The sequence below is a fragment of the Diplotaxodon limnothrissa genome, unplaced genomic scaffold, assembly GCF_057381915.1.
Source record: "Diplotaxodon limnothrissa isolate DT_005_m unplaced genomic scaffold, D_limnothrissa_male_GT1.1 unmapped_scaffold_1, whole genome shotgun sequence".
Lineage (NCBI taxonomy): Eukaryota > Metazoa > Chordata > Actinopteri > Cichliformes > Cichlidae > Diplotaxodon > Diplotaxodon limnothrissa.
Genome location: NW_028188555.1, coordinates 255,101 through 268,217, shown reverse-complemented (window position 1 = coordinate 268,217; position 13,117 = coordinate 255,101). Strand labels below are relative to the sequence as shown.

The 13,117-nt window shown below is 42.7% G+C and overlaps 1 protein-coding gene across 1 annotated transcript; it reads left to right on the top strand.

Annotated features, from left to right (window-relative positions):
* Nucleotides 1–8,628: 8,628 nt before the first annotated feature.
* Nucleotides 8,629–10,821, top strand: LOC146606951 (uncharacterized). The gene is made up of 6 exons (XM_085349121.1): nucleotides 8,629–8,664; nucleotides 8,786–8,857; nucleotides 8,957–9,075; nucleotides 9,159–9,219; nucleotides 9,310–9,404; nucleotides 9,840–10,821. The coding sequence occupies exons 1-6, from the start codon at nucleotides 8,629–8,631 to the stop codon at nucleotides 10,819–10,821; spliced, it is 1,365 nt and encodes a 454-aa protein (XP_085205247.1).
* Nucleotides 10,822–13,117: the final 2,296 nt, after the last annotated feature.

The following is a 13,117-nucleotide window of genomic DNA, read 5'->3' as shown; positions in this document are numbered from 1 at the left end:
GGGAATAGAACCAGAATAGTCGGCAACCACTTGAGTTAAGTTAGCCAAAGAGATGCGACTCAGACTGACTTCATCATGTTGGCAACGTGTCTGCATTGATAAACTCCAGTTATTGACAAATCAGAGAATAATTCCAGTCGTTCAGAGACAGATTGTGATTGTTTGGAGGATGTAATCGTTTCCCTTCAGGGAGCGTGTTGGACGCTCAGTGTCCGGGTGATTAGCTGATGCAACTACTTAGAATCAGTTTGTGAATATGAAGAAAATCAGTGCAGTCACTGGACAAACTCTGATTCTTCCTAGTTTCACTCTTGTTTCAGTCCAGTGTGACTGAGGTGGTAAAAAATGATCTGACTTTTAGCCACACAGCTGTCTGCTAGAGAAAAAGCCTTTGTGCACAACTTTCTTAAAGGCAAACGGCACCATGTTCACTGCAGCTGCAGCAAACGCAGCAAAGAGTGAAAGTTGGACTGAGAATGTTGTGACTGTTTCATGAGAAAGAGCAGGAAAACAAGCATCACACACCCAGACACAGTGCTGGGATTAGAATTAGACTTTAGAGCCAAATGTAGGACAAAAGCTTTAATATGAAAGAGGAAAACCCAACAACAGCCAGAGCATGAAGCTCAAATCTATACCAATCACCAAGAAAGCTGACAGGCCTGTGACACGTCAGAGACGCCGTTCAAATCATAAAGAAGTTGGTTTATTGACAAAATGTAAAAAACCAAAAGAATCAAGTCAACCTTCAGTTTCGAGCGAGTAGACCAATCAGGCACAGCAGCAGCTCTAGAATAAGCAACAATTTGATGTATTACAAACAACCTTTCATATACACACATACATATGGCTCATATGCTGTTTAAAAAGGGCTCAAAGACCCAACAGATTACACAAAGTACAAAAACACTTTCATTCAGACAACAGTCAGCTGTGCACGAGACAGAGAGCCGACTACAGTTAGTAACATGGACTCACTTTGTTTCAGACACGACACAAAGTAACACAAAGCCACAAAGAGCAGAAACATCAAAAAGGAGGCAGAGCAGCAGCAACTCTCCATGAGCTGTGAGGCTAACAGCCACCCACACTTCCTGTGATGCATAATGAAAACAACATTAACCTGAAGGATGATAACAACAGAAAGAAGTCTAAGCTAACGTTACACAGCGCTCACACAGCGCTGACTGTACAGGCCTCACACAGCTACGACCTGCATCCACAACACCTGATTCTACTGAACACAAACAAGTTAATGATATATGAGCAATCCAGGGAAGGCTTCCAGGAAGGTGAGGATCCAAAGACAGCTCTACAACAGCATCAGTCAGCAACAATGTTACTAATCACTGACTCTTTCATCCTTTTATACTCAATCAAAAAGTGCTGTGTTCACATTTGTTTCTGCTGAAATCCAGAGACTGAAAATGCGTCTTTTTAAAGTTTGAATAAACTGACTGAACTTCTCACGAGTCCAACCGTGAGGAACACTTCCCCCCATGACACATCACAGGACAACGTCTCAGTGGAGGGGGGACAGTAGCTCAGTTTAGGCAGTCACTCTCAGAATCGATGCCTCCAGTCAGGGTCAAACGTGGTCCTCAGAAACCTGCAGATGTTTGGGCCAAGCTCTCACTGGTCTCTGCGTCTGTAGACTGAGCTGATGTTTCTCCAGGTGTCTGGTAAAAGGACGATGCTGCTGTCCAATGAGGCGAGGAGAGAAGTAGCCAAACAGGCGAGAGCCGTGAAGGAGGAACGGCGGGCAGCTCTGGATGCCCGACATAAATACCTGATGAGCAGGCTGGCCGACGCCGGCAGCCTGGAGGAGGCGGCGGTGGAAGACGCCATCGTCTCTGATGACAGAGTAAGTTCAGAGACGTGATCCTTCCTCAGAGTTGAACCTTTGAGTCATTAATGTCTGATTCTTCCAGTTCAGTCTGATCCATGAATTCTTTGCTGCAAACGGATCCAAGAAGCTGATTTTCTTCTATCAGGATGTCAAACAGGTAACTTTGATCACATTTCAATGACTGACACATGAAGGTCTAACCGCTCTTCATAATCTGCTGTCCTGTTTGTTGCAGCGTACTTTGTATTCATATCTTTTAATATCTGCCTTTCTCCCAGAGTCTGTCCTCCCGTCAGTCTTCCTTTGTGGACGCATCAAACTCAGCTGTGGCTCAGAGGAAACTCTTCCTCACTACGGGGAACTCTGAGGTTGGCTTCAGCTTTTTATGTTTAGTTCATGTGAGAATCACAGAAAAATGCTGATATGAGTGGAAGCTTCTGCTGGGAAATTGGCAAAGAGCAGATTATTGAACAGCGAGGCAGACAGTTCATTTCAGTGATGCCAGTTTATTAGAAACGAGGACTGTGGGGCTGCTGGAAGTCAGGACGGCCGTTCTCTGGATAAACCTGACAGCTGAGGTGGAGAGCAGGATTTATCCACAGACGGCTTCTTCCAAGCAAATGTCCTGAACACACCTGAGCTGAGGGTTACACAGTGTGTCCTGTGTGATCTCTGCTTTATGGTGGTTGAATCTCACAAATGTGACCATCAGACCTGACGACTTATTTGTGATGTTTTCATTAAAAATATCCTGGGTGAGGTGTTTGGGGCCTGTCCCATGAGGAGGAGTCTCCAGGGCAGACCCAGGACACACTAGAGAGGTTATATCTCTCAGCAGGCCTGGGAATGCCTCAGTATTGTCCTGGATATGCTGGAGGAAGTGGTTGTTTAGGGAGGTCTGGGATTCTCTGCTTAGACTGCTGCACCTGTGACCCGGGACCAGATAAACAGGAAATGGATGTTTGAAATTCAAAGAAATCCTCTTTTAATAATGAGGAAAAAAGACAGCAGGAGATCCATCGCAACTAACAAAACACTTCAAACACATCAGTGCATCAACTTTAATCAACTTCATTTGGTTCAAATGAAGGAATCTAACAAAGCACTCACTAAAATGAAACACCAGTTAGTTTCCCGAGCTCAACAGGTCGAACACCTGAGTTTGGTTTGCGGTGCAGTTTTTATTTCTTCTAGATAACTTGGGTTATTTGCACAGGAAGGTTTTTTAAATGTATTTCTTAAGTACGATCTTATATGGGGGTTGATTTTATAGCATAACAGAATAATGTAATAACTCTAATAGAGTATAAAACATTTGCAGAATGAAGTACAAGGTGAAGAAAAGTCAGAACGTCCCTATTTGAAAATACAGTCTCAGAAGGTCAGAGATGGACAAATTCAGCTACAGAAACATGTGGCCATTTTTTTAAAGCCATAGAGCATATTACAGACGACACAAAGAGCAAACACTGTAAACTTCTAACCACAGACCTCACACAGCTCACACACGTCAGAGTGAAGCTGTCATTTCCTGAAGCTTCCACACAAGAGAACTGGCAACAAGGTGGAGTCCTCATGGATCACTAGCAGAGAAATGTGGGTGGGTGCCAGACCACATGGACTCGACTCACTTTATTTCATACAAAGGAGCAGACTAATGCTGTCATCCTTAAAGACTAACTAGAAACAAGCAGTGCGCTCGCATCGACTCGACTTGTTTTGCAAGTTTGAAGTGAGATGGTACTTTGGAGTCAGCCTCCCGAGATGATGGCTGGCTGGTTTTTGAAAAAAATCTCATATTTATACAATGAGTAGCAGACTTTCCTGACTTGCAGAGGTCAACGTCCTCCTCAGTCATGCGCCATGAGTGGCACAGATACTATTCATCAAATAACTAACATGGCCTTGATTGTTACTCCAGAGACTTATCTGCGATGTAGCTTTATAGCATTTTCATTAGCAATCGTATGATTTGTGTTACAATGACCTTTGTGGACGGGCCCGGACCCCCAGGCCTCGTCCGTGACGCCGACGGTGAGCGCAACGTTTTTGTTTTCTTGCGCTTAAAATAACCTGATCAGCGTTCTGCCGACGGTTTGTTTACATTTCTCACATCTGTGATTGTTCACCCGGGTTGGACACGAGCAGAGAGGGCTTTCAAGATGAAAAAGCCAACGTGAAACTTTAACGGACGACAAAGTTTTCCAATCAAATCTCCGTCACACCCTTCCTTGACCTCATCACGTTACCCACCTTAGTCAAGGAACAGTGGTTCGGGAAAATATGCATTTGTTTTTTGGACTACTTTAAAACGTATCTCAACTAGTGATGTGCGGATCAATACTGAAATATCGATTCCTCCGATACCCGTCATTGTGTCCGGCCCCTTGGCGTGCACACTCACAACAATGGCTGAGCGTAAACAGAGTCATGTGCAGACGTATTTTACCTCCACGAACAGCTGAGACGTGGTTTGCCATACATGTGGCAAGAATGTGAGGTGTTGTGGTAACACCGCTGACCTGGTCAAACACCTCAGAGTGAATCATATCACAGAATATGACGAGCGTATGTTGAGGCGAACTGAAGAGGAGGAGAGGGAGAGGTGCTGCCAGGGCGAGACAGACGTCTCTCACGGAGTCCTTTAATGCTGCAGGCAGGCAACAAATAGCCACAACTTCAGGTTTTTCATTTCTATATGATAATTCTGCATCATTAAGTGATAAGAACAAGTAATCTGATGTCCTGTGATCATTACGACGCTATAATTTGAGATAAAATAAAAGATAGAGTAAAAAAATAAGTTTTTGTTCAGAGTATCGTATCAGATCAGTATCGTCGATACCACCCTGAACTTTACTTGGTATCGGATCGGAAAGGAAATCAGTGGAAATCAAATCCTGCTTCTACAGGTGTCCAGTTCATTCACTCTGACCCCTCCAGATAAGCGTTGCCAGTTCTCACTGTGCTGTAGATCACATTTTCTTGTGTTTGGGGTTATAACGGTTACTTTTGAGGTCTGTGTTATAAAGCAAGTTAATCCTGAATTTAACTGGAGAAGACAAATTCCCACTGCGTGGTGTAGTGCACAGCCAGGCATTCTTTACATTAGTTCGTTTGACAAAACCAAAAAGCCGAAAGTATTTACTTGGAGTTTGGTTTGATGAAATAAGTGCCAGAATCAGTGAATACAAATGATTCCAATGACATGAAAACTGGTCGAAGGACAAATCCCTCAAGAAAAGCACGACTAGCACATTAAGTTTGTTTGTAATCATCATCATCTCTAACACCATGCGCACAACAGTGATTTTGTTACAGAACACTAAGATAGTAAAATCTGGGAAATGATGATATTTCTTTCCAAAACTTCCTGTCTGGAAGACATTAAAGCTGCTGTGCCACCTGCAGCTTCTTTCAATCTATGTTATGTGAATATATCTTTTTTTTGGGTTTGAACATCCATTCAAACTCACTCTCTGCCTAGCAAGTCTCATTCCCTCATTTCCTTGGGGTCCAGCTTCACATACGTGGCACTGAGCCTTTTCCTTTGTCACCTCTTTCTGCTACATGCCTAGCCTCCCAGTTTCTTGGTCTATTTTCTTCATTTCGCTAACTACACTTCTTTTTCTTTGTAAATCTCTTCCTTCAAATACTTTCAAAATCACTTTTCTTTTTTCCCTTTCTTCTGTGCAGAGAAGCCGTCAAACCCCTTCTTGGCAGTTTATCTCAATAAAGCTGTACTATCCCAGCCATCTGGTAAGTCTTCCCTACTACCCAGAGCCTGTTTATACTCCTGCATGTCTCTGCCTTCACTCACTTCCTCTTCTTGATGTCCAAACTCATCCTTCAAACTACCATTTGATGCTGCATAGCTGCATTCTCCCTGACACCTCCTTGTCTCCTGTCTTTTTGATTTCACCTTCTGCATAATATTTAGTTGCCCTGTGTGCAGCTTCCTCCACTTTCATATATTTCTACAAGTTCCTCCCTGTTCTTGAAGTATGTGTGCACCACGGCCATTTCCACTTGGAAAATCTGCCCCACATCTGTCTTTCTAGATTTCTCTCCTAAACACCACACCTACCCAACACCTCATAACCTCTGTTCCCTTCACCTAAATGTCCATTGAAGTCTGTGTCAATCACCACTGTAGTATGTGGTCTCTTGCACACAAAATGTGTCTACCCTCCACCTCCATAATATGAGTCCGCCAGCCCTCCCATTGCCAGTCATAGTCCATAACAAGTCAAAAACATAAACAGCTCGAACGTATTATTTATTTAAAAGAGAGAGAGAGAGAGAGAGAGCTCAGTTGTCCTTGCTCTAGCATCAAGAGTCAGTGACTGGCTGTTCACTGCAGGCTCAGCAGTCCAATGGCCGATCAGCAACAAAACAAATAAAAAAATAAGACACGTTTTTGATTATGACAACAAACCACATCCAAAAAAATATGACAGCAACACTTTAAGTTTTGTGTGCATTCATCATGTGCAACTCTGCAGAAAGTCTCATGTCAAGGATGTGTGGACAGGGGGGCTATTAAAAAGTTCCAGTATACAGAATAGAAAACCATCAAATGAATGAAATAAAATCTGTTGTCACAGTGGTTTTTGAAGGAACAATTACTTCACAGATGGACAGCCTCATTATATTTTAGTTAAACCTGATGATACACACTTCACGTCACCCTAGTTACATGTTTTTATTTGCCATGTGTATGTTATCCAAGGGAGGAAGAAAATGAAAAAGAAAACTTTTGATGTGTCCAGACATTTCTTCACATCAGCTGCCAGCAACCAGTTTCAGCATGTACAACTGTTGCAGTAAGTGTGCTCATGCAGACCAACTATGCTGGTCCACTGTTCTTAATGGTGCTGCATGTTGAGAAAGAAGTGAAACAAATGTTTTGTTTAACAAGTCCACTAGTGTTAGAATAACTTGGCATTTCCAATCTGTTTCTGCTGTAGTTCAATGAAAGGTTTCAGTTACTTAAGTTTGAGAAAAACCAAAAAAAACGTTGGTCAGCTTCCCTCAGGGTCACTCCACGGTTGATGACATGGTCCACTATTGTAGCTCTGATGTCATCAGCAATTCTATTTCTTACTCTTCTTACCCGTCCTCTCCCCCCTCCTCGTCCTCCTCTTGCTCCTCCTTGTCCTTGTCGTCCTCTTCATCCTACTTCTTCACCTCCACGTCCTCTTCCTCGGCCTCCTCTCACTCTTCCTGCTCCCTCCATTGTACTCCACACACAGAGCTTACCTGTATCATAGTGCTTAGGCTGATTGCAAAGTGAACTAATTATCTAAAAAAGCTTTCACATGTGGCAGTGTGCCAGACAGTTGACAAAATAGTGTAAATAATGGCCATAAATGTGTATAGTTTTGCTAGGAGTGCGTTGATCATTTGGAAATTGAGTGCAAAGCAGTGAGTTGTGTTTACAGTTCTGCAAAAAGAGTGCTGTGCAGTGGATTGTAGCTACAGGTTTGCAAAGTGTGTGTTACAAAATGGCAAACTGAGTGCAAAGCAGTGTTTGTGCTTTTAGTTTTGCACACTCAGTGAGTGGTTTTGCTATAAGTGTCAATAGTTTTAGGAATTGTGCTGTAAGAATCACAGTTAGGGTTTAAGCATTCAGAAAAACCTGTAATAAACGCACACGCATGCGTCTTCAGCATTACTGGGTTTCTGCAGCTCCTGGTTTCCTGTTTAATACATTCACACAAGCAATCAAACGCTATGAATCGTTCCACAATGTTTGCAGTCACTTTTCTTATCCCTCCTGACTCAAGAGCATAAAGCGATCTACGTTAGCTCTGGGAATTCTGACGGTCGTTCAGTAAATCTTTGTTTAATCTCTTTATTTGCTTTTTGGAGAAGTGAAGGTACAAAAACCTCGTCAATCAAATTTGCTTCGGTGGACAGAAAACAGCCGTTGTAGACTGTTTGGGGTTACCTTTTATAAGTATTGAATTTTCAAAAGTGAAGTCAGTTCTTCTGACCAGGTTCAGACCAGGATGAACACAAGTATGATACTGGACCCACTAGAGAACTGGTCCCAGCTGTGGGTTCACCTCCTCCTGCTGAACTCATAGGACAGACACTAATGTAGCATCACGTTCATCGGTCACTCCTGACCTCCTGTGAAGCATGACGGATGTGTAATTAATGACTTCAGTATTTGGGGCATTATTGCTCTAAAAATCATATTAATAGTATTATTATTATTGTGCTTTAGGCTGCACTGATAACGCAGAGGTCTCTTCTTCCTCTGGGCTGTTTAAAGGGCCAGTTTGTCCAAAGCTGTGTATATACCAGCTGCTGTCAGGCTTCAGATGTCTGCATTAGTCCACAGTCCACTGTTTGTAAGCCATTGCTTTACTGCAAAAGTTCCCATCTACTGTAAAGAAATGGAGATAAGCAGGCACATAATATGAAAAGGCATGCTGGAGCTGACTTTGTCTTTTCTGATCCATCGGTTTGTGTGGCTCTTTCCACAGGAGGGACCTAACCCACACTTTATTTACTTATATGATAAGTTTAGTGGAGTGTAGTGCAAAATACACAGTGTTTACTTTTAATTTAACAACATGAAGCTGCATCAAGTTTCCATGGTGACTGCTCAAGAAATTCTGCATTCATAAATAAACATCAGACTGTCAAAAGAGCTCATCTGTGCGAGACCACCGAGCTGAGAGCATTTTCAGGTCCAGATCCCCCGTACGCCATCGTTGGAGAGCAGTTGACGTTTTTCTTCCTGACTTTGATTTGAACACGTTTAAATGGAAAAGAGTCAAGGAATCTATAAGCCTATCAGGGTATGTGACGCTTTTGCTTTTACTGCATTTCAGTAATTTGAAGAATTTGATGTCGTTTTAAAAGTTGACAAACTGAGAATCATTTTAAGTAACAATGACTAAATTGCTATTTCTTTGACAGGTGTTGTTCAACACACCGATTTATGAAACAGCTGTAAAGATCTGCTGGTATCTTCCGGGCTACAAGGCTCAGGTTAGACCCAGATTCATGCAAACCAAAGCTGACAGAAAATATCAGGTCATTTCTGAGGACCTGAGAGTGGTGGTGATTAAATGTCTCCTTTACTTTTAGGTTGCGATAATGACGGAGTTTCTCAGACTTCAGCAGGAAGATCTAATTCCACCGAACCTCACTGCTGAAGATCTGAGAGATCTTTTGGTGGAGAAGAGCAGGGAGACGCTCAGAGAGCAGTGAGTTACTGTCACGCCTGAAAGTCTGTTTGTGATGACGTGTAAGTGCTGAGAGAAAACCTCTGCTTTGCTTTCTTTTGAAGGCTGTGGGAGTTTGAGTTAGAGGATTTTGACGAAGAGGAAGCCAAACCTCTTCTAAGGCTGGTAAGACGAGAAAACCCACAAGACTTTTTTTTCATTATGTGCACATAACCTTTACACATAAGCGCACTGTAAATGTGTTTTCTGTTTCAGGTGTGGGCGGTGAACGTCAGCAATAAAATGAGGGACGTTGAATTTGAAGCCAGGTTGCTTCTTCAGTTCCCAGAGGCCGTACCTCCTAAATTTCAGTGAGTCACATGTAACATACAGTTATTAACCCTGTAAGACCCAACCCATCAAAAAACAGCCAGAAAATTCAGATTCTTTGGAACTGAGATGTTTATCAACCCTTTAAACAAAAGCCACACATGAGTTCTTTGCTATGTCATGTTGTGTATGATTTACTTTTATTGTGTATTTATTTTTTGTATCACATTTGATACACTGGGTGTTTTTGGCAACTTTTTGTTAACGACAATGTTAACTTTAGACTAAAAAAGAGTTTTGTCCACAACATTTAGAAATTATAGCAAGTATTGATCATGTTGATGAGATCGAGGTCTCAGAAACTCATGTATGATACAAAGGTGGTTACAGGGTTAACAGTCCAGCTACAGTGTTTCAATATTTAAATGATGCTTTGAATATGTTTAACAGATAACTCTTATCATGTTTTTCTACAGAGCACCTAAACTCCTCAGCGCGGTGAAGGATTACGTTGAAATCCTGAAAAAGAAGCAGCAGGAACAGCCTAACAGCAAACTGCTCACCGCGCAGGAGGTAGTGGTCGAGGTAGTTCCCCGCGTTCTCCAGGGCTTCTGGGAGCTTCCTCCTCGTCCCCTCCTAAACATGGCCTCCCAGAGTCTAAGTATCCTCTCCACCAGTGTCACCAAGGCCACTTTAGATCGTGTCTCCAAGAGCCTCACGGCGATGGAAACACAGGCCGTCTTCACCCGCTCTATCCGAGACGATATGATCGACAGCATCCTGATGGAGATTAGACAGAAATTTCCTGAAGAAATTCTGTCTATCCAAGTTGCAAACTTTGCACCCCTGTTGCTGAAGACCATTGCTGATGTAGCAAGGATCCGGATATGTGAAATCTTTGAGCCCCCTTCAAGTCCTGATGTGAAGAGCACAAATGGTGAGCGCTCCTCTGACGGCCTTTCAGTGGCAAATGTTCCACCAGCCGAAGAAGCTCTGTCAGAAAGTGTTGCAGAGCTCGACGTTCCCTGTGAGGAACTTCTTTCTGAAAGGGCATCCAGTCTGAGTACTCGAGACCTTACGATTGAAGGAGCTCTGTCAGAAAGTGTTGCAGAGCCCGACGTTCCCTGTGAGGAACTTCTTTCTGAAAGGGCATCCAGTCTGAGTACTCGAGACCTTACGATCGAAGGAGCTCTGTCAGAAAGTGTTGCAGAGCCCGACGCTCCCTGTGAGGAACCCTATGGCGAGTCCAAATCCTGTGTTGAAGGTGAAGATCATATGATCAACGGATCTTGTTCTGAAATTGGGCCGGTTCCTGATGTTCCCTTTGAGGAACCTTTTCCAGAACCTGAAGCCAGCATGAAGTCCGAAGACCGTCAGATCAAGAAGAAGAAAAAGGGCTTCTTCAAAAGACTGAGAAGTCTGTTCTGCTGCTGTTGCAGACCAAAAGTCACCGACTGACACTGAAGCTGTGACCCAGTGTTGGTGTTGCAGTAACTCTAAATATGTAAATATGTTCCTTAATGATTGTTCTTCATGTTTTTGGGGGTTTCTTTAGTTTTCAGTGGGCTGGGTGTTTTTTCTCCTCCGTGTTCTTTACTTGATTCTTGTTCATAGTTCCTGATTTGTTTTCCTAGTTCTTGTTTCTTAGTTTGTAGTTTCTTGAGTCCACCTGAGTTTCCAGCAATAAAAGCTGCCGATTCAAGTTTCATTCCACGTAAGAGTCCTGTGTTTGGGTCCTACTACCTGCCTGTCACAGCACACCATGACAGAAACTTTATAAACTCATTCATATTTCTACACGAGTCTCCAGCTATGTTAAAGATTTTTTTTCTTTCAAACATTTGTAAGAATCTCTTATGGTTCTCAAAATACTTCCACAAGTCCAGTAAGTGTAGTGCAGTAACATATTGATGGTATTATTTTTAATAATTATTTATTATTTTTAATGCACTTTGAACTGAAACTGGTATATAAAATGTACTTCCTGTAGAAAATGCAGTGTGAATGCTAATAGCTGAATAGCTTGAGTTGAATTTTTATAATTGCTGAAATCTTTGGTGAAAAACATGTTACAGTTTTTGCCCGTTGCTTGAACACATTTTGCAAAACGTCGCTCATTGTGCCAAAACTCTAAACACAAGTAAACATGACACATCAAAATATACCATTCACATCTGTGCCAAACTGAAACTCTGCTGTCAAAACCTAACATTCCTCTGTCAAGATGTAACTCTGTTGACAAAATGACACATACTTGCATCACATGCAGATCAGATCAGGGGGACACACTAGTCTACTTCATATAAAACACTGCAGTCTTTCATTGTCATTGTTTATTCTGAAGGCACATTTTCAGGAGACACAAACAACCAAAAAAAGCAAATAGGCCTACTCAATATTGTCCACTGCAGCACCATCAATTCAGATAAAGCAAAACACAAACATAATACAGTAATAGAAAAAACACTATACTGTACACACAAAAAATCATGACAATTGTGCATACGTGGGCTCATGGATCCCGCCGTCTGTTGGGGTCTGGCCACAGGACCTCATCGACATCGCAAGCAGTGTCTTCTCCCGCTGGGCACCGGGGAAAATATCCTCTTGCATGTCGAAACCATCCATGGATTGCTGTCACCTGAATGTAAATAGAAATACAGTGGGGCAAAAAAGTATTTAGTCAGCCACCGATTGTGCAAGTTCCCCCACCTAAAATGATGACAGAGGTCAGTAATTTGCACCAGAGGTACACTTCAACTGTGAGAGACAGAATGTGAAAAAAAAATCCATGAATCCACATGGTAGGATTTGTAAAGAATTTATTCGTAAATCAGGGTGGAAAATAAGTATTTGGTCAATAACAAAAATACAACTCAATACTTTGTAACATAACCTTTGTTGGCAATAACAGAGGTCAAACGTTTACTATAGGTCTTTACCAGGTTTGCACACACAGTAGCTGGTATTTTGGCCCATTCATGGCCCCATTCATTCTGTCCTTAACACGGATCAGTCGTCCTGTCCCCTTGGTAGAAAAACAGCCCCATAGCATGATGTTTCCACCCCCATGCTTCACAGTAGGTATGGTGTTCTTGGGATGCAACTCAGTATTCTTCTTCCTCCAAACACGACGAGTTGAGTTTATACCAAAAAGTTCTACTTTGGTTTCATCTGACCACATGACATTCTCCCAATCCTCTGCTGTATCATCCATGTGCTCTCTGGCAAACTTCAGACGGGCCTGGACATGCACTGGCTTCAGCAGCGGAACACGTCTGGCACTGCGGGATTTGATTCCCTGCCGTTGTAGTGTGTTACTGATGGTGACCTTTGTTACTTTGGTCCCAGCTCTCTGCAGGTCATTCACCAGGTCCTCCCGTGTGGTTCTGGGATCTTTGCTCACCGTTCTCATGATCATTTTGACCCCACGGGATGAGATCTTGCGTGGAGCCCCAGATCGTGGGAGATTATCAGTGGTCTTGTATGTCTTCCATTTTCTGATGATTGCTCCCACAGTTGATTTTTTCACACCAAGCTGCTTGCCTATTGTAGATTCACTCTTCCCAGTCTGGTGCAGGTCTACAATACTTTTCCTGGTGTCCTTCGAGAGCTCTTTGGTCTTGGCCATGGCAGAGTTTGGAGTCTGACTGTTTGAGGCTGTGGACAGGTGTCTTTTATACAGATGATGAGTTCAAACAGGTGCCATTCATACAGGTAACGAGTGGGGGACAGAAAAGCTTCTTACAGAAGA

Excerpts from the sequence above, each read along its gene's own strand:
- LOC146606951 (XM_085349121.1), top strand. The coding sequence starts at position 8,629 with ATGGAAAAGAGTCAAGGAATCTATAAGCCTATCAGG. Across the intron at positions 9,220-9,309 it reads CCAAACCTCTTCTAAGGCTG|GTGTGGGCGGTGAACGTCAG; the intron begins GTAAGACGAGAA and ends TTTCTGTTTCAG. Across the intron at positions 9,405-9,839 it reads GCCGTACCTCCTAAATTTCA|AGCACCTAAACTCCTCAGCG; the intron begins GTGAGTCACATG and ends GTTTTTCTACAG.